The sequence below is a fragment of the Betta splendens genome, chromosome 14 (assembly GCF_900634795.4).
Source record: "Betta splendens chromosome 14, fBetSpl5.4, whole genome shotgun sequence".
NCBI lineage: Eukaryota > Metazoa > Chordata > Actinopteri > Anabantiformes > Osphronemidae > Betta > Betta splendens.
Window position 1 is genome coordinate 7,375,534 of NC_040894.2, and position 22,936 is coordinate 7,398,469.

General features: G+C 44.4%; 2 protein-coding genes across 4 annotated transcripts; both read left to right on the forward strand.

Moving 5' to 3' along the window:
* Positions 1 to 742: 742 nt before the first annotated feature.
* On the forward strand, positions 743 to 10,644 carry gucy2d (guanylate cyclase 2D, retinal). 3 transcript variants are annotated; one of them, XM_055514693.1, is made up of 20 exons: positions 743 to 1,152; positions 2,515 to 3,575; positions 3,656 to 3,957; positions 4,024 to 4,396; positions 4,498 to 4,582; positions 4,664 to 4,775; positions 4,867 to 4,986; positions 5,079 to 5,159; positions 5,240 to 5,416; positions 5,502 to 5,658; positions 5,744 to 5,893; positions 6,094 to 6,242; positions 6,519 to 6,682; positions 6,767 to 6,959; positions 7,096 to 7,270; positions 7,745 to 7,843; positions 8,425 to 8,519; positions 8,610 to 8,692; positions 8,795 to 8,906; positions 9,918 to 10,644. In XM_055514693.1, the coding sequence occupies exons 2-19, from the start codon at positions 2,684 to 2,686 to the stop codon at positions 8,877 to 8,879; spliced, it is 3,492 nt and encodes a 1,163-aa protein (XP_055370668.1). In that variant the 5' UTR covers positions 743 to 1,152; positions 2,515 to 2,683; the 3' UTR covers positions 8,880 to 8,906; positions 9,918 to 10,644. The 3 variants fall into 3 exon arrangements, with proteins under 3 accessions (XP_055370668.1, XP_029030468.1, XP_055370667.1); XM_029174635.3 differs by having other exon boundaries at positions 744 to 1,152; positions 8,795 to 10,644; XM_055514692.1 differs by having other exon boundaries at positions 744 to 1,152; positions 2,519 to 3,575; positions 8,795 to 10,644.
* Positions 10,645 to 12,041: 1,397 nt separating this feature from the next.
* Positions 12,042 to 22,483, forward strand: si:ch211-284e13.4 (insulin receptor substrate 1-B). Its single transcript, XM_029173951.3, has 3 exons — positions 12,042 to 12,752; positions 13,993 to 17,133; positions 18,689 to 22,483. Exons 1-3 carry the CDS (start codon positions 12,404 to 12,406, stop codon positions 18,694 to 18,696), a joined length of 3,498 nt encoding a protein of 1,165 aa, XP_029029784.1. The 5' UTR covers positions 12,042 to 12,403; the 3' UTR covers positions 18,697 to 22,483.
* The last annotated feature ends 453 nt before the right edge of the window (positions 22,484 to 22,936 follow it).

The window sequence follows — 22,936 nt, forward strand, 5'->3', positions numbered from 1 at the left end:
TGAACTGTACAGTACATGCTGCCAGGTCAAAAGGGCAACAGCAGACTTTGAGTAGCTTAGCACCAGATATTTTTAGCCTCCACGTCTTTATTAGCCTTACTCCCCATATGCGAGGTGCTCGTGCTGACTTTTGGACTGTGACTATAATCTGTTATTTAAGTGAGGGAGGGAGGTCACAAAGATGTCAGCAAGGGTCATGAAGCCATATAAAACATACACTAGTATTAATTCATTCTAAGAAAAAACGTTATTCACGATGATTTTATAGGGAAAGTTTTAGGTTAAAGAAGAGACTGGAGTGAAGGTGCTAAAAGGGTTTGAAGTGAAGCAGTGGATTCTTTGAGGCCTCATATAAAGACAGTTCAACAAGTCTTATTCTGCACATTTGTAGCTTTTAGCTAATTAAAGGTGTGATGTCCTTATGAAGAGGATCAAGGCTGAATACGACACTGATTGTGGCTTCAAAAGGGACTTGAATCATAAACATCCCATGCACATCATCATGTAAAGAAGATGCAAGGCTGGTGGAGGCTGGAGGTGAAGAGCAGGACAATAAATCACCCTGATTTTACTGCATTTTCCTCACAATTATTCCCACTCCAGACTAAAATAGCGGTTTTTGTTTCAGGTAGATCTAAAGTAGTAGTGAGCATTTTTTGGCTAGAGATCTTCCTGCTCCTTCCCTCCAGCCCCCTCCTCCTACACACACTCTTTCCTCACCAGTATGGATTAAAAGCTAAAGAGGGTTGAGAAGTCAAAGCTCGCTTGTCCTTCCCTCTCTTCCCTACCTTTTACCTGCTATCTCCTCACAGTCCTCGGCCAATCTATTTTTTTCACCAATCCCAACTCTGGATCAGTTTTGCGCTTCTCACGCACGGCCCCGTGGTTCTGCGGTTTGGGGTGGGTCCCAGTCCAACACAGGGACGGCAAGAACCGAGGCAAGGCTGACCTACTGGAAATGTGGAGATTTTTATTTTTCAGCACTGGGTTTCAGGAACATGGACGGAAAAGGAAACAGTTAGATTAATTTCATTTTTTCTTGCCGTTTGGATTATCTGTCACAGGTAGCTGTTCCTGCTCTGTGCTCCTTTAAACCTAATGCTTTTGACGCCGCAACACTGACATGGCTCCTGTGTAGAAGAACTGCTGCAGGTCAGACTCGCCTGAACCATTATTTGGTTTATTTCATTATTTCATGTAAGCTACTGATTCACTGTTGTGTTATTGTTCAGATCTGATTGCAGGAAAGGTCCTTCAGTAAAGGTCAAGCTGTGCAGCACAGTTTGGATCATTCCTTTACAAACTGAACAGGAATTTATAAATCTAGAATTTAACAGATTCAACCTCTTATTTTTATGTCTTTCACATTTCCGTGGTACTTTAACTGTTTGAGAGTAATCCTTCCCTTGTTGAGTCAGTCTTCCTCTTAACCTATTACAAACTGATAAGCCAGTATTAGCTACTTTAGGATCCATGCTAGCGGCTGCCTTGATCACTGTTCTACGTCAAGACAAGGAACTATGTCAGGTTCTCTGGTCCTAAAAGTCTCCAGTAATTTACACGACACTTGACTGATCAGGCAGACATTCACAGAATAATCATGGAGAAACTATGAAAAATATAAATATCCACCAGAACATGCAAAAAGATTGAACAAAACTTTTTTGTTCAGTTGCAGGACATTTTTTTTAGTATTCCTAAATTGAGACCTGGATACAGTTTTAACTTGGGTGCAACCTTTGTATTTATTTCAATGTTCAGATTTTGTGTTTTTCTTAGATCTCAGTGCCAAAAATATTGTTATGGTCATTTTTAGGTTTATAGCATCATTTTCATTTTTTTTCAAAAGAAATGTTGTAATGACAATCATAGTTAGATCAACTGTATGAACTGACCGAATATTTATAATTTGTTCACTAGCTAATGTAGTAACATTGCGTTAAATAATATTTTTTGTTCTGTTAAGGCAATTTTTTGACGTACTGTACTGTTTAAATTTACCTAAACTACCAGACAAAATGATCATTCAGTTGTGAGGTAATTCTAGGAGCTGATGTAAATTTAGATCCTACATGAGCCGTCTGGAGGGTTACAGGGGTGGGAGAAGAGAGACCAATCCAAACTTGGATGGCTGAGAAGATCTTAAGAGATTGCCTCTAGGGAAACGTGAATCCAGGACCAAATCGAGACATTAAGGCCAGAATTAGCCCCACGTTATCTGGCACTTGATTTTAAACTCCACAGTCCCGACTGAGATAATCAGCTTGTTACACACATGCCGGTAATTCTCCGAGAAATAGTTCTCCTGGAACCATGTCTCAGTGAGACAGATGGATGCTGGTAAGAATCACGTTCTGTTAAACAGCTCAGCACGATTCAAGTGCAGGTCAGGGATCAGGTCTGTGAGAGCTTGTTCTAGCTTGGACTTATATTAGGAAGTCAATATGTCTAATATTTTATTTTTATCCTACAAGATCTGTAATTTATTCCATCTGTATTTCCTTTTTCTTGAAGGCAGTGATGGCTCTGGATCGTGTCATCACATGTCCAGCTTTGGACTAGAGGTTCGCTGAGTGCCAAGGGAGACAGTCCCACCCACAGAGACGCAATTGTTGTCACACTGGTCGCTATCAACTCCCCGCCTCTCCCTCCGCGTCTATAGCAGCAGCGTCAGTGCGAGGACATGGCAAATCACAGGGACCCTCGTTTTCTGCACAACCTGTCTTACCACCCGCGATGGCAGCACGACTCAATACAAGTGAAACGGAAAAGACACACACGGACAGAGGTCACAAAGAGTTGCACTAAGTTTAGTCTGTTTAAATCCACATCACCGTCATCGTCATCATCATTATTGTTGTCATCAAGATCAATAAAAGCATCAGTAAAACCACAGTTGCCATCAACCCCTGTGCAGTGCTGCAGGAGATCATGGAGGAACTGGTTTCTTCTGCCCTTACTCATGGTCTCATTCCTTCCGGGTCACGCCTGGGCTACCACCTTTAAAGTGGCTCTGGTTGGACCCTGGACCTGTGACCTTTTATATTCCAAAGCTCTCCCTGACTTGGCAGCCCGTCTAGCCACATCCCGGATAAACAAAGACCCCTACCTCAACCAGGGCTACTGGTACGACTACACGCTGATCAATGAGGACTGCAAGTCGTCGCGGGGCCTTGCTCGTTTTGCTGAGCTGAAAGGTTCTGGTGCTGCTTTTCTAGGCCCGGCCAACCCAGGCTACTGCTCATCAGCGGCTTTGTATGCGAAAGAGTGGGATGTTGGGATTCTCTCCTGGGCTTGTTTGAAACCCCACATGGGGTCGACAGGCATGTACCCTACCTTCCTCAGGCCTCTGCCGCTGTCCTCCCATGTTATTTTTAGCGTGTTACGATACTTCCGATGGGCCCATGTGGCCATAATCTCAGAGGAGACGGACATTTGGGAAAGCACAGGGCAGGAGCTGGCTTCTTCACTGAGAGCCCTTGGCCTGCCTGTCAACCCTGTGGTCACCGTGGAGGCCAATAAAGAGGGGCCTCGCAGGGCACTGACCAGAGTGCGTGAGACAGACCGAGTCAGAGGTGAGTGTATATATGTTATATACCTGAAAAGCAAAGCCAACTCCTGCATACGAATGACTGAGCCCATCCTCTCTCCTCAGTGGTCATCATGTGCATGCCTTCTGTTCTGATCGGCGGCGAAACCCAGTACCAGCTTCTAACCACGGCGCTGTCCATGCGCATGATCGACCGTGGCTACGTGTTCATCCCCTACGACACCCTCCTGTACTCGTTACCCTACAACAACGCAGACTACTACATGTTGGGCAATGACACAAAGCTAAGGAAAGCCTACGATGGGGTCCTGACCATCACTGTGGACTCTGGCGACCGCAGTTTCTACGAGGCCTTCAAAGACGGTCAGGACAGCTACGAGATCCGCAGCAGTACCCCACCAGAGCAGGTAGGACTGTGTTGTCTTGTAGTAATTGCTCTGAGTGTTGACCCCTCATCATTGCCTCTGTGTTAGGTTTCTCCCTTCTTTGGCACCATCTACAACATGATGTACTACACAGCGATGGCTGCTGAGCAGGCCCGCACCAGCAGAGCCCGTTGGGTGACCGGTAGGATCCTGGGAGACAGTGACGGCGGCTTTGAATTTGAAGGTTTTAACCAACCCGTAAGTGGCGGCAGGTACGGCGAAGGCATGCAGGTTCGCTATGTAGTACTAGACTACAGCGGCATGGGGAACTCCCTCTACTCTACGCACGTCCTGGAAGCGGCGCACACCAGTAGCAGGATAGGGGGAGTCAAGTACCTCGGCCGCTCCATTCACTTCGCGGGCAGCACACCCTACAAGGACTCTACCTGCTGGTTCACGCCCTACTTTGCCTGTTCTGGAGGTGAGTGGGTTACTAGCGTCATCACAGGAAGCAGAAATAGGAGCTTGGTGCAGTGTGAATGGTTGGATTTGGTGCATTGACGCAGTCTTCTCTTCCCAAAGGCATCGACACGGTCTCGTTTTTCTTTCTCTTCCTCTTGTTCATTTCAATCGCTGGAGTTGCAGCCAACATCTTCATCCGATTCAAGTGCGTACAGAAAAACACAGGAGCAGGTTTCACCCAGTGCAGGTGATTGTTAGAACTCAGTGATTTCTTTTGTCTGTCCAGGCGAGGCGGCAGAGTCGGGTTCAGTTTCGGAGGCGGTGGAAATAGTGGATTGACCAAAATCGTGCTGACGCTGGACGACCTGGTGTTCATCAACACTCAAATCAGCAAAAGGGTCAGTTCTGCTCTGTATCTCCGACAGAGTTCGTTTACATGTAATCGAGCACTTATATGTCCCATCCTCCCCAAACCACGTGTGTGAGCAGAAGCTTAACGATGAAAGCATCCTGAAGAGCCAGTTGGATATGAAGACGCCCCATCACTCAGTGTCCGGTCGCAGCTACTTGGCCTCGACGCCGGACAGCTCCAACGTCGCTGTGTTTGAGGTGAGGCGGCTCGAACACGATCACTTCCGTAAACTCTGCGTTGCAGCTCGCACCTTTAGATGTTTTATGAAGAGGTGTGACTTTTCTTCCAGGGCGACTGGGTTTGGTTGAAGAAATGTCCCAGTGGATCGGTCTCATCTGTAAACGGCAGCACTGAAAACGTCTTTGTTAAGGTAAGTGGTGATCAGCAAACATGAAAGTATTGACTGCACACAATGAGTGGAAAGACAAACGTCTTCATTTGACTCCTCAGCTCAGAGACATGCGGCACGAGAACATCAACCTGTTCCTTGGACTCTTCTTTGACTCTGGGATCTTTGGGGTTGTGATTGAACACTGCAGCAGGGGCAGCTTGGAGGACTTGCTTAGCAACGAGGATGTGCGCCTTGACTGGATGTTCAAGTCGTCCCTGTTAATGGATCTGATCCGGGTAATAGAAATGAATTAACAGGCTAATGTTTCACTGTCCAACGTGACATTTTTTAATACACTGACATTTTATACCACCTCATCAGGGCATGAAGTACCTGCACAACCGTGACATCATCCATGGCCGGTTGAAATCCCGTAACTGTATGGTAGACGGGCGCTTTGTGTTAAAGGTGACAGATTACGGATTCAATGAAATCATGATCGCCCAAAGTGTCGACACTGACGAAGAAAAGCCAGAGAGTGAGTTCATGTGCACTCACAGAATCATTTACTGAATTTGCACATTAATTTTTTATCATCAATTGTTGTGCTTTATTATTTTAAGACCTATTTTGGACGGCGCCCGAACTGCTGAGAAGTTCTAGCCTGAGGCGCAGGGGGACCTTCTATGGTGACGTCTACAGCTTTTCCATCATTGTGCAGGAGGTCATCTCTCGCTCTGCACCTTTCTGTAAGCTGGACATGCCTCCCAAAGGTGAAAACAATTAACCTGGTGATATCAGAGAGCGTTTAATTGGTTAAGTCTGTGTTTGAGATTAGTCACTGTGGAATCTGAAGAGGAGTCATGTAGTTTCTTCGTCACTACACAGCAATAAATTTAACATAATATAGTATCTAAAACAAAATTTGTATTTTCTGCTTTATTTATGTATTTAAGTTTGTGTGCTTTCTCAGAGGTCATTAACAAGGTCAGAGACCCTCCGCCTTTGTGTCGGCCCACTGTGTCAGTAGAGGAGGCCCCACTGGATGTGATACAGATCATGAAACAGGCGTGGAGCGAGGAACCGGAGAAGAGGCCGACCTTTGAGGAGATCTTTAAACGGGTAAAAACACACATGCTGGTTGTCTTCAGTTTCACCATCACATGCTGAAACAGCCTTTTAGGCGACTAGCTCATAAATCTAATGAGAACCTGCCATGCCTGTGCCAAAGGTGAATGTAAATGCTTTGGACAATCTAAAAAAATATAGCATGACCTAAGTCTTATTGTACAATAACGCCCTGAAGAAGAAGGTGTGTCCCAACCTTTGACCTCTGGTACTGTGTTAAAGCCAAACTAATTGGAGACAACTTTTCTCTTTGTTTCCCTTATGTGACAGTTTAAGAGCATCACTAAGGGTAAAAAGACCAACATCATCGACTCAATGCTGCGAATGTTGGAGCAGTACTCCTCCAATCTGGAGGACCTGATCCGAGAGAGGACAGAGGAGCTGGAGGTGGAGAGGCAGAAAACTGACAACCTGGTGGCTCAGATGTTGCCTAAGTGAGGAAAAATGAAACACAGCAGTGAAAACATTTTAAAATAAGACATCATCACATGTCTTTCATCATCATCTTCCCTCCTCAGGTCTGTGGCTCAGGCGCTGAAGACCGGCAAGCCTGTCAAACCTGAACACTTCAGTGAGGTCACCCTGTACTTCAGTGACATTGTGGGCTTCACCACCATCTCCGCCCTCAGTGAGCCCATCGAAGTAGTCGATTTACTCAATGACCTCTACAGCCTCTTTGATGCTATCATTGGATTACATGACGTCTACAAGGCCAGTACTGCAATATTTCACTGTATTTCACCGCAAACTTGCTTGGGAATGGTTTCTGGTTTCGAGCTGTCGAGCCTACGTTATGTTAACTACTCCCTTACTGTGTCTCAATCAACTGCTTCTTTGTGCTGTATAGGTGGAAACTATCGGAGATGCCTACATGGTGGCCTCAGGGGTCCCCACCAGGAACGGGAACCGTCACGCAGCCGAGATGGCCAACATGTCTCTCGACATCCTCCACTGCATCGGCACCTTTAAGATGAGGCACATGCCTGAACTAAAAGTCCGGATCCGTATTGGCCTGCACAGTGGTGAGCAGGGTCTCATGCTTTTCTGTGCAGGATGGGACCTTTCCTACAAAGAACAACCTAAAAGTGGTTTAATGCATAATGAGAATACAGGAAACCAAGCTGTTAGTGCAACAAAGTATTTTTACCTTCTCTATCTTTGTCTGGAACTTAGTCCTGGAACAGTGAAACACTATCCACTTAGACTGCTGTCATCCAATTAACATACTCTGGATGTTGAACTCGATTCTATGACATGACATGTTCTGTTAAAGTAATCATAGACTATGGATTTAAGACTAAGACTAGTACTAAAAACTGAATAGAAAGGAGGATCTTTAGAGTTATGATAAGATGTTACCATCAAAAAATTTGACACATGTAATTTTTGCTAATTTTGTTAAATTTATATTAGAAGATGCTGCAGTGAGGCAGAGAAGAATCATTATTTCACCCCATGTGTGTGTGTGTGTTTACTGGTGCATGCTCTGTTTGCAGGCCCCGTCGTAGCAGGGGTAGTGGGTCTCACGATGCCTCGATACTGCCTGTTCGGTGATACTGTCAACACAGCATCAAGAATGGAGTCCACGGGGTTGCGTGAGTGACTCTGACGACACGTAGCGCCGGCTGACAAACCTTAAAATCAACATAGTGTTTGAGAGGACAGGTGTACGGCACTCTGTGTTCATGCTGCCTGAGGCTGAACAGGGCTTTGAGTGAATCCTACTAATCCTTTAAGACTATCAGCAGAATGGGAAGCCAATTTAAAGTTTCAGCGAATATGTCGTCAAGAACCAAGTCTGCCCTGGTTACCCTCTGCAAGCGGCATGAATTAAGTTCAAACCTAGTTATTAAATGCAACAATTAAACTTTTTACTTTTCATGAATATAATGCTATACCTCAAATAGTTTACTTTACTATGACATCTACAGCTCGGTTTCATTCACAATCTGCTACTGTGTATTTATATTGTACATAAATACAGTGTCAGGGATTTGTCTGCATGTCTATTCTGCATTTTTAAAGTAAGGAGCAAAGCATTGTGGGTAGTCTACTGCCCCTAAGTGGCTCCACGCAAACATGACAGCTTCCCTTTCTTAAACACATTTCAAACCTGTGAAAGTCGCAGCAGAGTGGTGAATAACAGCGTTCGTTTTATGTGCATGTGCCACGGCAGCTTACAGAATCCATGTCAACCAAAGCACAGTTGATGTCCTGAACAGCCTGAAGCTGGGATATAAAATTCAAGTCAGAGGTCTGACAGAGTTAAAGGTAGGTCCAATAAAAGATGGCCACGTCTTCATATGGGCACAGAGAGCAGGCTGCCAGTACAATAGTTTCTATTGATTGATTTGTTTGTAGGGTAAAGGTATTGAGAACACATACTGGTTAGTTGGGAGGGAAGACTTCCACAAGCCTCTGCCTATTCCCCCAGACCTTCAGGGGTAAGACGGGATTCTCTTTACTCGTTCATTTTTTTAATATATTCATAATAAAGCAGGTTTTTATGTAAGTTCATATTAACATGTCCTTGTTTTCTTCAACAGGGGAAGCAACCATGGTATAAGTTTAGAGGAGATCCCTGTTGACAGAAGACAAAAGTTCTTGGACCGACAGAAGAGGATGGGCTAAGCTGACGAGGCGTCGAGGACTTCAGAAGTAAAAATATTTTCTACAACAACATTGTGAATCTTTGAAACCATCCAAACGCTCACTTGTGCAATCTGAAATCTGGTACTAGTGACACAGGACATGAATACATCAGACAGAATTGTTCTTGGAGATTATTACTCTGTTCGTTGATTTGTTTAAGCACATCGGTGCCAAGATAAACACTCGCCCCAAGAATGAGCCAAAGCAGGCGACTGTCCGCGTTTGTCCAAAACCTGGTTGATTTACAGCTGCAAAATGTGCTTAGAGGACAACGATTGCCTACACAGGGGATTATGGTGGTTGCGTCTGTGTAAATCATCTTTGTGCTTTGTAGAAACACAGAAGAGATTTTATCAAGACCACCCCAAGAGGGGGTGGATGTCAGGAAGGGGTTGGGTGGATGGAAGTGTAGACTGTTCACCTCAGGTAGAGCCGAGCCTTCACTCCTCACAGCCCAGAGCCGTCCAACAGCTGGAATAATGACTTCATACTTTAACACACTCACAGGCATCGCATGCACTATCTGGGTATAGCGCTCAGGTCAAGAATATCTCACATCAGTTATTATTCACTCACCCGTTGAAGCCATGTTATTTTAAAAGCGTTATTTATTTACCAATAAATTGATTTTCAACATTAGATTTATTGTACATATAAATTTGTTTATAATCGGTATCACGATGTCTTATAGATAAGTTTCAGTCATTTGACCAACAGGTCTGTTTTATTCTAACATATCAGGTCTATTATAACTAATAGGCATAAAACATAAAATGTGCTCTGCAAAAACGTTCCAGACCGGCATCACATACACTGACTCACTGTAGGTCGCTGTTCCATTTACTATATGTTGACTTTTCTACTACAACGCAAGATATGTGACACACAACAACATGAGAATCCTTCTAATAATGTGCTTCAACGTTGAGCCTTTTTACAAGCGGCTGTGTTTTCTAGGCAGACATGCCCGGCTCCATCTTAGGTTTTATGCCATTATCTTCTGTTCGGGCTTTCTAGGACCCCAGACAGCAGCTGTATCTGAAGGTCCTCTGAGAACTGATGTTCATCAAGTCCATCTCTCATGCTCACCCCCAGGGAACCCTAGTTTGCAGAACATTTGGGGGAGCGTGCATAAGAAGGGGACAGAGGCCTGTACGTACTGTAAATTTGTACATAGTTTATCTTTGTTTCCTGCAGGATTAGGGATTTTTAGTGGATTTGTTTCCTTCCTGGGTTTCCTAAACCCCTGACACACAAGGAGATCTCAACATACTCACATATTCACCCATTCAGGTTTGGCTTACTTGTCCGATGCAGCACTGAGCATCAGGGTGTGATGCTCCTCTGGTGGGTTTCAGTTTGTGAAGGGCTTTTCTGTGGGAGCCAGGCGCTGGTCTCGTCTAACATCTAGCATGTAGGTCAACATGTAGACTGTTAAATGGATTTCTAGAGGTTTGGTTGTCACATACATTATGCTGTTTAGCGCCAGCACTGGCTCTTCACGCATGATCAAACCCCAGAGGACTGTGAAATACAAAATCCTGAGTTATGATGAAAATCACAGGGGAAGTTGTCTGAATGGCTCCTGGATCTGTTGTTCTAACTCATAGGTAAAACCTGTGTGTTCTAGATTTTTGATCAATTTGCCAAATTGATAGAAATCATCAAACTTGAATGGACTGTGTTGTTTGTTTTAAAAGTGATCTTAAAGTGTTTCTGTAAATAAATTTATGGTTTTAGTCAAGTTTGACTCTGTCTGGTCTTTCAGTAAAATGTTGTCCTCTTAATGCATGGAGACCCATTAAATGTGGACCTATAATGTAAGTTCAGTTGCTGATTTCCTGCTGTAGATTAGCCCTAAACTTTTTCAAAGTGATTCAGACCTGTGAAAACTATTCTGTCTTGGTTGCAGGAATATACACAACAAGTATCAGTGCCCTGAGGACAATGTTGTTCAAAAGCAATTATCATATCTGCCCATAGCGGGTTTATGAGAGCACAGCTTGTACAGTTTGACGAGTTCCTGTTCCAAAGCTTTTTTGGCACTTTGGTGGTGCAGTAACACTCCCTGAGATCTAAGCACACACTGTACCACCTTCAGAATGAGGACGTTTCCTTCTAAAACACTTTCTTGTTTGTTTTTTATTGTTTCCACTTAATTAGCTTCAACTATTACAGCATTTTTTTTTTCAGAGAACAACGTGTATCTGCAGCTCAGTTTTTTTAAATGCTCTGCATTATTGAACTTCTATCCTGTTGTGTGCCGTGGGTAGTGTGCTTGGTGTTCCCGATTATTGAGTTAAGCCAACAACAAATTAAATATGAGCTGGACTGTAGCTCAAAATATTACATTTGATTTACAAATCTGATTAGAATTACTGCAACAGTACCTTATTATTATTAAAACATGCATATTATTTCCTGGCTGACATTTAAAGTTTTCAAAAATCAAAATCAATAACTAATAGAAATGACACACTTTAGAAACACCTCTGCCACTGTGTGGTTGTGTGTCTATACTTCTTATGGTAAGCCCATTACATTCAACAGTGCATATTTACCTTGTTGATTTGTTTGGGGAACGTTACCAAAATGCATGTATGTCATAAAATGTCTGAACGGGCACGTGATGCAGAAACCCGTGCACATCTGTCCACCCCGTTCGTTCTGAAGCTCCTCTGACATTTGACTGGCACCGGCTTGAAGATGCCAGTCAAAGCAGCCACAAATACATTGATACACGGTAGACCGGAAGCGCATCGACGCAACTTTCACAATAAAAGCATTTAGGTTTGTGGCCACAACATGAACGTTTAATAAAGCAATTTTCGTGGTTAGAGCAGATTTCACACTGCATTAATGCTATAATCACGTGACACAAATGATGTTTCACTGCAGGGTTACTGGCCTTTACTTATTGCAGCAGGCTGTAAACAGGTTTACAGTGTCTCAATAGCTGCGGTGTGATGTTAAAACAGATGTCTCTGTGTGGGTTATACTTGTAATTTCGAGCTCTATCTCACAGAAGTAAAGATGCACAAGTGGATGTAAAGCGTCGGCATCGTTGAAGACGAGCGGTGTTTTAAATTGAAGGTCTCTACCGGACGTTCAGTTGTCACTTCGCGGAACTTGACGGCGGTAGGAAGGATCGACTGTGGGCAACCTCAGACAGGTGGAGAAGACGTCCTGAAGCAGCGGAACCGCACCGTGGTTGGAGCCGATCGGCCAGGACTGGGCTGGGCTGCAGGACGAGCGGCGGCGGACGCTGTGCACGCTCGGTGCGCGCATCCTCCTGCGGCCGCTCCACTCGCACTATGACACCAGCTCCAAAACGTGGTTCGGCTTATTTTCCCGTCCCGAGCCTTCGCACACACGCTGGACGCTTAAATGTGGACGCGGGGAGGGCGAAGATGTAGCTGCGGTGGATTGATGAGGAGCGCACATGGATTTCGGTTATTTCCCTGAGATTATTGGCTTCTAATATTCATCAACCTGCCTTGGCCATGGAGAACCAAGCCGCCGAGCCGCAGAACTATGATGATGTACAGAAGAGCGGGTATCTCCGCAAGCATAAATCTATGCACCGGCGGTTCTTCGTGCTCAGGGCGGCCTCTGAGCACGGTCTGGCTCGTCTTGAGTATTACGAGAACGAGAAGAAATTCCGCAGTAAATCACCTGTGCCCAAGAAAGTCGTGAACCTGGAGAGTTGCTTCAACATCAACAAGCGGGCAGATTCCAAGAACAAGCACATGATCGTGCTTTACACCCGCAGCGAGAGCTTTGCCATCGCCGCGGACACCGAGGAGGTCCAGAACGAGTGGTACCAAGCGATGCTGGACCTTCAGTGCAACTGTAAGACACGAGGAGTGTGGTGTGATTCCCGCTGTCTGTCTCCGCATCAGGCCCATCCTGCCGTAGTCTGTTTGTTCCCCTCGGCCATTCCGGGTTGTCCACCGCAGCCAAGCGCCCCGAATCGCTCCCCTATTTTTTACTGCGGGTCCATTTGACCGGTTCGGCGCGCGCCGATTATTCCAAGTAACGAAATGTGGACGGTGTGTTTTCAAGGCACGAGGCAGGTGCACACGGCGGAGCGGGGGTAGACCGCCACTATGGGCGGCATGTGCCGTGTTTGTGCAGCACAATTCCAACGAGGGCTGGTTTTAATATAGTCGCAACCTGCGGATTATCCCCCGTGTGCACATTTTAATTTGACGCATTGAATTGCATTTGGACGCAATCCTTATTGCGCGGGCGCATTGTGTTAAGTGAAACGCAGCCCGCTTCATGCGACGCCGTGTTTTTTTGCGTGGCGCAGTGGGCATATAGCAACCATCCAGGAGATGCATCATATAGTAGTAGCCTATCGCGGTGCACTCCGCCGGAGCCCGTGTTTTTGTTTTTCTGCACGGCTCCGACGTGCCGTTCGCCTAACCTACATTTCTGTTCCACGGCGCTGCTGGCGTGGACGAGACGGCGTCGTCGGTGCGCGCTCGCGGGGGGGAAAAAAGATGTGTTTCTGTTGCTTCGCCGCGTGTTTACGTTGTTATCCTTATGCCGGAGCCGAACACCAGCACCCGCCCTCCCCGTTCTGCTTCGCCTCTCAGTCAGTGGAGACTGATGGGCTTGCCCGGCTTTAATGTTGTCATGTTGTGGACCTCTAAATAGACAGACGCCGGCGTGCAGACCCCCATTTTGTTGCGATTATGTGGCCCAGTGTTTTAAATGTAATTCACGATCATTTTTTTTTTAAAGCACACGCACATGGAGGTCGAAAGACATTAACATATACGAGGTCATGGTGATTCTGGTGGGAAGATGTCTAATATTTTTTTCTTGAGAATGAAAGCTGGTGACTGTCTAATAAGAAACATAATATTTCTGTATTTTATTGTGTGGGTTCTAGCTCTACGATGTTTTTTTCATCATTTGTAGACAATTGCTGGGCACATATAGTATAATTATAGTAATAATAGAGAAAAACATTATTATTATGTGTAAATATGCTTTCAACGTTTTAACAGGTTGTTTATTGTTAAAGGTCACTCATCTTGATATAATCCTAAATAATAATTTATTCTTGTTGTTTTCTTAGGTAAAACCCCTGAGGACTATGGCAGCAGTGGAGAGTGCAGCTCCCCGTCTCCTGTTCCAACCTTCAAAGAAGTATGGCAGGTCAAGGTTTGGCCCAAGGGTCTCGGACATGCCAGGAACTTGGTCGGCATCTATCGGCTGTGCTTAACTGACAAAACGGTCAACTTTGTCAAGCTCAACTCTGACGTAGCTTCTGTGGTGTTGCAGCTGATGAATGTTCGCAGGTGTGGTCATTCTGAGAATTTCTTCTTTATTGAGGTGGGTCGCTCTGCGATTACCGGCCCCGGAGAGTTCTGGATGCAGGTGGATGACTCTGTTGTGGCTCAAAACATGCACGAGACTTTGCTGGAGGCCATGAAGGCCTTAAGTGAGGAGTTCCGTCAGCGTAGTAAATCTCAGTCGGTGGGAACATCGTGTGGAGGCGGTACGGCTTCAAACCCCATCAGTGTCCCCAGTCGTCGTCATCATCCAAACCTGCCGCCGAGCCAGGTAGGCTTCTCCAGACGAGCCCGCACAGAGACACCCGGAACAGGAAGTGGCAGCACCAGCACTTCACCTACGTCACGTCATGGGTTCCCGAGGGCGCGAACAGCCAGCATTGGAGCCAGGTCAGAGGAGAGTGGAGCCAGTGCCAAAGGGACATGGGCTAGCTCTAGCCCGAGTCTTAATGGATCCTGCTCAACTACACCGACACTGAGGCCCAAGCCCACAAGAGCTCCGACCCCCGCTAAGATTACCCTCAGCCTCGCACGCTACACGCCCAACCCTGCTCCCTCTCCTGCCCCAAGTCTGTCCTCCAGCTCTGGTCATGGCTCAGAGTGTGGCCTAGTGGGGGCAGCAGTGGGAGGCATGACAATCTGTTCCTACCCACGTGTTTCTCAGAGAGTTTCTGTTTCAGGGTCGCCAAGCGACTACGGTTCCTCTGATGAGTACGGATCCAGTCCTGGGGAACACTCTCTGCTTGTACCCAGTCTGTCCGGGCACCATGTTCACGGAGAAGGCTCCTCTAGCTATATAGTCATGGGACAGAGAGAGGGACACCTTGGTTACCATCATCGGTCCAAAGGCCGAAGGATTCTTCGGCGCTCGTCCAGTCGAGAATCTGAGGCAGAACGCAGACTACTAAGTAAGCGGGCTTCCTTGCCCTTAGCAGCCCATGAACGACTAATCCCACATAGAAAAGATGAGGATGATGAAGATGACGAAGAATATACCATCATGTCACAGACTGCTAACAGAGAGAGAGCTGATTTGCACCATGGCTCAGGGAGTCTGGCCAGTGTTGGCGGGCAGCTCGACGTGGTCGGGGAGAGTAGGAAGAGAGCTGACAAAAGGCGAGAAGTGGGCGCTGGAGCGGCTTTGGATAGTGGTTACATGTCAATGCTGCCTGGAGTGACGTCTCCTCCTGTTTCCCTGTCTCTCTCAATAGATATGTCTGACACTAGTGCTAAACCTGGGGCTGATGACGAGTACATGGCGATGACACCCAACAATAGTGTTTCCCCCCCTCAGCATATATGCCAGCCCAGCTCTGAGGGCTACATGGTCATGTCTCCCAATAGCAGCAGCTCCACAGACCTGCATGGATTGGGCATGTGGGATACAAGGGTCGGCATGGAGAGCCGGGCTGCCAGTGACTACATGAACATCTCACCTGTCAGCAGCCACTCCGCCTGTAGCACGCCACCATCTCACCCTGAGCAGCACCAACTGCAACCAAAAATGTTCAATTCTTATTTTTCCCTGCCACGAGCTTATCAACATACTCTTTATACTCGCTTTGAGGAGGACTTGAACAAAGGGGAAGGAAAGAAGGACAGCAGTGGACATGGTAGCACTGGACAAGCACCGGGAGTTGGATACAGCAAGAGAAACAAAATTGCAGTGGGCTCCGCTGGAGGCTGCCGACTCTCCATGTCTTCCTCTTCCTTCTCCTCCAGCTCAGCCAGCAGCGAAAGCCTAGAGGACAAGACCTTATCGGCAGGGAGAGGGTTAAGTTTACTAAGAACCGGAGAGTACAAGAGTTCGGGAATGTGCACAAAAGACGGACGCCACCATCAAAAGCGTGGCTCAAGTAGTAAGAGTCCAAAGCAACAGAGACGGGTTCGTCCCGTCAGCATGTCTTCAGACATGACGAAAGCAAACACCCTGCCCAGAGTGAAGGAGAACCTGCCGCCATCAGGATCTCCAAATGTTGGTGAATATGTCAGTATTGTGTTCAAGGAAGACAATAAGTGTGATGGAAGACGATGTGCGGGCTCTGAGCGTGGACAGCCTGTAATCCATGGAACCCTCCGCGCTTTGAATCAGCCACTCCTTTGCCATGATAATCCTGCTCACCTTCCCCGCAGCTTCTCTGCACCATTGTCCACCTCTGCTGAATATGTCAGCATGGATTTAAGGAAGCCCTCGAAACCCCTGACCCCAGTTAGGTCCACATTCAGCAACCCCCAGGGCCCACCAGCTGTTTCCCCCAAGGCCCGGGTTGAGCACGGAGCATCCTCTTCTCTGGCAGCAGAGGGCAACGCCGGGTACAGAACAAAAGCCAAGATGGTGGTAATGCAAACCGATGTCGCTGCTTCATTTACAGACAGTAAAGGTTCAGACCCCAGCATATCGGCGAGACCTGCCGTCCACTCTGGTCAGCACATGTCTGTGGAGAAGGAGTCTGGTTTTTCCCCGGTCAAATCCTTCCAGTCTCCTGAGCGAGGCAGCAGGTTGGTTCGCGGTGACCAGCAGGGACGGCGAGGCCACTGCTCGGAGACTTTTAACTCACCACCCACTTTACCACGCCACCCACCCTCTTCTACCTCGCTCTTCCCAGAGGGCAGCCAGGCAGCGAGTCATCGGCACGGCTTAGACTGCTCACTGTGGGAGAACGGGCAGGCAGCTAGTTTGTCTGCCACACCTCCACCACAAGCCTCCACCTCATCCACTGAACAAGGCCTTAACTATATTGACCTTGACTTGGTCGGTAAGGATAGCCCTCAAGCCGGGGTGGAGTGTACCTCTGCTGCCTACAACGCTGGAGGAGGCGCTAAGGGCAGCAGTGTTGGCTCTAGCCTCAATACCTACGCCAGTATTGATTTCTGTAAATCCGAAGAACTGAGAGCACACCAGAACAGTAAAAAGGACGGTCAAGGTAAGCACATGCATATCACCTGAACCTATCTCACTATGCCTGGAAATGGAAAACATTTGAGAGGCAGATTTTGTGCTCAGATACATGTAAATTTTATATTCTATATTATTCAGACACTGAGACACTGATGAACTTTAATTGTTAGACTATATTACTAAGAAATGAAAAAAATCACAGGCAAATGATAGAATTATACACAGCCACACATGAGCAAAATAACAAGATTGTAGTGTGAATCAAACAGGAATAAGAAATGAGTCAAGCATGAGAAGGATTTCAATTATGCTGATGAGCTGTATATATTATATTAAATTTGGACATGGACCTTTGAACAATGACATTTGGACAATTACCAATAAAGAAATACTTCATCACAGCCCTAAATATTTGTATTTTTAAAAATAAATCAGTAAATGACAGCAAAAATATTTTTTTTAACTCAAGATGCATTGACATTAGAGCTACAACACTCAGTCAATCCATTTTGATAACTAATCTTAACTGACAAAGCATGTAAGAAACTGAATAACAGTTGTTAAAAACTGTTATTTCCTGTTGTATTTGCTCAGCTGCTTGTGAGGTTTAGCTGCGGAGACAAAACTCGTGTCTGGGTCGTAGTCACTCCTCCTCCTTTCATCCTTCACCGACGTGTTCCCTTGCTTCGAGCTGCTGGACAGCGCCGGGTTTCCAGGCTGTGGGTTGTCTGTAGAGTCTCTTATTATCACAAGTGGGTGTTCAGAGAGCAAAGCCAATTGATTTGTCTGCTGGTAATGAGCCATTTCACATAAATGGAGGTAGAGGGGTCAGAATCCTGGCCAGGTGTTTATGTTTATATGTGGGCGCGCTTTCTGCTGCAAGATTTCACATGGTTTCCTCACATTGTACAGATGTCAGCACTGTTTTTGGTTATACTTAATTGTTTGATGGTTAAAAAGACAAACTGTAAATTAGTCTTTTATAGATTTTCACACTATTGCACTGCAGTACAGTGTTTACCCTGTTTGAATTAGTTAAGGCATCAGCTCTGCATCTGAAGCAGAATATATATAAATAAATATATATGAATACAAATCTATACCTATAAACCTTTAATGTAAATGACGTTAACGTAGAACCAAGCTAAAACTGGTGCAGTCTGGTAAAACCCCCTACTTGATGAGGGGGTCATTTTCCCTTTTGCGTTCCAACCGTGTGGTCACTCAGGTGCTTCAGTGTGTGGCATTATCCACAGAGGTGCTTGTGTTGTTTGGCCTCAGTGTGACTTTGTGCTGTTGACGTGCCTCATTAAAAAGTAGAAAATCCCTGCAGCTGATAAGACGCATGATATTGACAAATGAGACAATGTGTGTAACGCCCCAATCAGAAACACATCATGTGATATTTACCCAAGCAGCCAGAATAAAGAGAGAGTAATATAGTCAAAGCTACACAATCTGTTGTAATGATTATATCATCTATACTTTAAACCAAAATAATATCCTTAGAATATTCTATTATTATTATTATTCTAATATATATAATATATTAACGCCTACATTTGACCCTTTTCTTTCAGATTGCTGATCTCCATCGCTGTCTTTTATCTCGTCGCGTCGCCAGTGTGGCAGCTCCACACTCAGTCTGCGAGGGGACGGTCAGCTGCCCGATCTGTTGCCACAACAGAACAACAACCCTGGAAAAAAAAAACTATCTCTATCCTGTCGGCTGTTTTCTGTCAACTAAATGTGTGCCAACCCCCCCCCCCCCCCCCCCCCCCCCCCCCCCCCCCCTTACACACACACACACACACACACACACACACACACACACACACACACACACACGCACATTTACACACACAGACAGGGTAAGGAGACGACTTGCTTTGGTTAAAAAGGACATTTGATCATCGTTTAGCGTTTATCAGTCATCATTATTTGAGTTCTCAGGTGACTGTCGGTGGTCGCGCCCCGTGAACTCCTGCTCATTTAACTGGCTCCACCCGATCACAACCGTCAATCGTGAAGTCGTAGATCAACAAGGTTTTCAGGGAATCACACAGGTGGAGGAAACCTTCATCTGTGTCCGCATTTCAAAACAGTTGCTAGTAAATGAAGGCTTGAAGTGGCAGCTGTTCTGTCACCTTAGCACTGCAGAGTGTTTATTTATTGGCTTCTGTTGCAGCTTGGATCCTCCAAGTTTTCATTTTTATTCATTGTCACACCCACCTTTTGCCTATGTTAAATGATCATCAGATGTCACTTTGCCTCTGAAAAGGAAGGAAAACACAGCCAGTAGAGAGCTCACTGTCACCATTAACATATTTGATTTATTAGATACAGTTGCCTAAAAAGCTTTTATATTGCTTGGCTTTTCTCCCTGTGCTACTGAAGGAACAGAATGTGTTTAATGTCTGAGGAACAATATGGAGCACTTTATTAAATTAGCAATGAAATCGCGTTAGCAACCGATTCCCTCCCAATGAACTGAACAACTCATTCAATCTTTAATTCATTGTGTAAACTTTACTGACTAAATATTATATTATCTTATGTTTTCATTTTCTGATTTACGGGTCATGAATATAACTTCTCCAAAATTATGATTGATCTGTAGCTGAAGGAACAGAACAGTTTCTATTTATTCTTTCAACATGTCCATAATATAATATTTTTTTTAATCTAAGATTAATCGCTCCACACAATCAAAGCTAAACATGTCCTGTCATGTCCTGTGGCCGATTTTCAAGATGTGCCCAGCAGAATAATTTGTCAGTGCATGTCAGGAGTATTCTAGGACGATGCCTGGGCCTCGGAGGATGTGCTTGTTATGACTGAACCCAGATGAAAAAACAACTGTATCATCCCAGTATTAGATTAATCAGTTAGTCATCAAACTAATGCGTAGCACATGTTTGAATAGTTCAAGTGTAAATACTTTTTTGGCAACTGTGTTTTTAATGATAACTGTATATTATACTGTCGTATATACTACAGTATACACAAACTATAGTATATACTGTAATTTGTTTTCCTCTTTTATCACAGTTCTTATATAAAGTGACATTACAATGGTATATGAGATATACAGTACACATATAATGATTAATACTATATAGCCTAGATATCTATATACTCTTTTATAAAGTGCCTCATTTTTGATTGTAGCTGTTTTTACACAAATAATCTTAAAATGGGTTGTGTAAATTAAAAAAAAAGTGTTTAGTCTCTCTCCTGATTCTAAATTGTCCATATGTCAAGACAGCTTGGAAACTTCTATTGCCATTAGACAACTGTAATCAAATTGCCTTACTGTGTTTATCAGAAACACAGGAAACTCAACTCTTCTTTTTTTTGCAGTGCCTAATATTTCAGCCTCAATGTAAGCACTCTCTGTTTCTTTCTTTGGATTAATTAATCTGAGGTTTGGCAAAAAAAGCATCTCTTTCTCTCAGTAGTGTCATACCCTGGAACGTAACCACTTCAGGCTCTGCCGTCTTTTCTTTACTCACAACCAAGAAGCCACTGGTTCGGTGTCAGAGCTGGATCTGAGTAATGGTGGACAGGGTGCAACAGATAGCTTGCAAATAAAAGATGGTATTTTGGACGACTTAAATTTATTATTTTTTTTTATAATCAAAATCAAGTTGTCAATCTTTAAAATATATACTGCAGTAGACAGACAGATGCCTCAGAGCAGCCAGTGCCGGTGGCCTGTGGCAGCTAAAACATCATTAACAAGCTTGTATATTGCTCTTATGATTTGAATATGGCTTATCTGGACGTGGTTTTACTTCCCAGTGGGTGTGAAAAGTGCTACTTCTCTCTCTCTGCTCTCTCTTCTTCTCTCAACACTGAAACATGAGCTGGATCTCAGAGCTCACGTTACTTCTTCTCTCTTCTTCCATTTGAAACATCTGCTGCTGTCAAAGAATTTGCCAAAAAAAAATTACAAAGTCTGACAACAATTCAAATGTCTACTGTAGATATCCTCATAATGATGATGATGATGATGATGATAATGATGATGGTGATGGTGGTGATGATGATGAGAATCTGCAAGGGTAGACACACAAAATCGGTTGTGGGCAAAAAAATCTGACTTTTTCACTCGATCGCCAAAAAATGAGTTGTGAAAATGTAAATGGAGTCAAACTTTTTTAAGCCAACTGTGTTTTTTCTTAAGGTAGTGTGACTTATAGTTTATGACTGGTTGTGTACTGTATCCGGAGCTGCTGATGGAGGGTTTGGTCACCTTAGTGATACTGTACACTGAATCGAGATGTGTTGGTAGCAAATATAAGAAAATATCTACTAGATATGTTGTTGTGACGCCAAACACTTCACTAATGGCAGAGACCAAACCCGTCTCATCCAGGGCTCCGGCTGTGTGTATACAGGGTACAAACGACGAAGGCTTTCTTGATGGGTTTTTGACACTGGTAGCTTTTCCCACATTTAGAATGAATTTTTTCACCACAAACTAAGGCAAAGTTTCATTTAGAAATTCTGCTTTTCGTCAGCCACTTATCAGTCACTGTTTTTAGGAGCTACAATACTGACTTTATTGAGCACAGCCCACTACTGCCAGCGTTATGGTCAAACTCTCGTGTGACAAGTCCAGGAAGACACACAGAGAAGTCCCGCGTCTCTGATTTCTGCTCCAATTGTGTTGCTCTGTTGTTAAAGTGATCACTTATAATCTCATTGTTGTTCCTCGGCTGGAACGCGTGTAATTGGGGATTACGGATATTCTTTGACTGTACCTCATAATCTCGTGCGCAAGCAGACGCAACAGTTGGTAGTAAACCCCGTGGAGAGTCTAAGACAGGTTCAGGATATAGAAGAAACACAAACAGGAAAGATATCAAATCGAACACCCGGTCAGCGTGAGCTTCTCGACAGTGTTTCCATTCTCGTGACATGAAAAAAACGCACTTCTCATGCGATTTATCAGATTCTGCCTGATTATTTTGAGACTGGAGTTGTTATAATATTTTCTTAACATGTCGTTAAAAACTACGCACATAAACTGCTCAACAGACTCTAACTGTGGGAAATGATACTGTATGTACAATCAGGACTGCAATTATAAATACAATGGAAAGAGCATTGTATGTATTTTAAAGCTATTGATACTACTTTGATAATGATGTAAAATGTAAAAAGATTGAACAGGAACTATAGGTATGTAAAGTATACTGTGTATAGAGGAGTTTGCTCCGGGGTGGGAAGGGCATGGGGTTCATTCTGTTCATGGCGAAATGTTTTAACACAGAATATTGATGATTCTTGTCTGTGATGTAGACAACGTCAATGTTTTTCCTTTTCTTTTTCTTTTTGATAAAAGGCAAAATGATATAAAAAAACAAGTTTTGTCTCCTTTATTGACCCTGAACAATGAACTCCGTACAGATGAGATGTTACATGGAGTCGAATGAGTCCAGAGTGTTTTTAAGGATAAGCCTGTGGACAGCAGGCACCAATTTAATCCCAGGCTTCTTTGTTTAAACAGATTGTTTTATGGCAGCATTTAAGTTTATAGGTGAAGATGAACATTGTGTATTTGTAGGTTTTCTTTTATTTAATCTAAATCTGTGGACAGAAAAAAAGCTTCCAGTTCCAGTTTTTTAATGGAAAGGGGGTCATATTGGAAATTAACCAATTGCAAATACAACATTTTACAAAATCCCAAAATATAAAAAAATAGTTACTATTTTGTATTGATAAGGATTTTTTTGCATAAATAATAAAGCATTATAATTTATATTATCACATTGCTGATGCAGAGGAGTAAAGGACTTTGTTGATTTGATTGAGTAATT

Coding starts and splice junctions, on each gene's coding strand:
- gucy2d (XM_055514693.1), top strand. CDS start 2,684: ATGGCAAATCACAGGGACCCTCGTTTTCTGCACAACCTGTCTTACCAC. Junction 5,160..5,239: donor CTGAAAACGTCTTTGTTAAG/GTAAGTGGTGAT, acceptor TTGACTCCTCAG/CTCAGAGACATGCGGCACGA. Junction 8,693..8,794: donor ATTCCCCCAGACCTTCAGGG/GTAAGACGGGAT, acceptor TTTCTTCAACAG/GGGAAGCAACCATGGTATAA.
- si:ch211-284e13.4 (XM_029173951.3), top strand. CDS start 12,404: ATGGAGAACCAAGCCGCCGAGCCGCAGAACTATGATGATGTACAGAAG. Junction 12,753..13,992: donor GCTGGACCTTCAGTGCAACT/GTAAGACACGAG, acceptor TTGTTTTCTTAG/GTAAAACCCCTGAGGACTAT.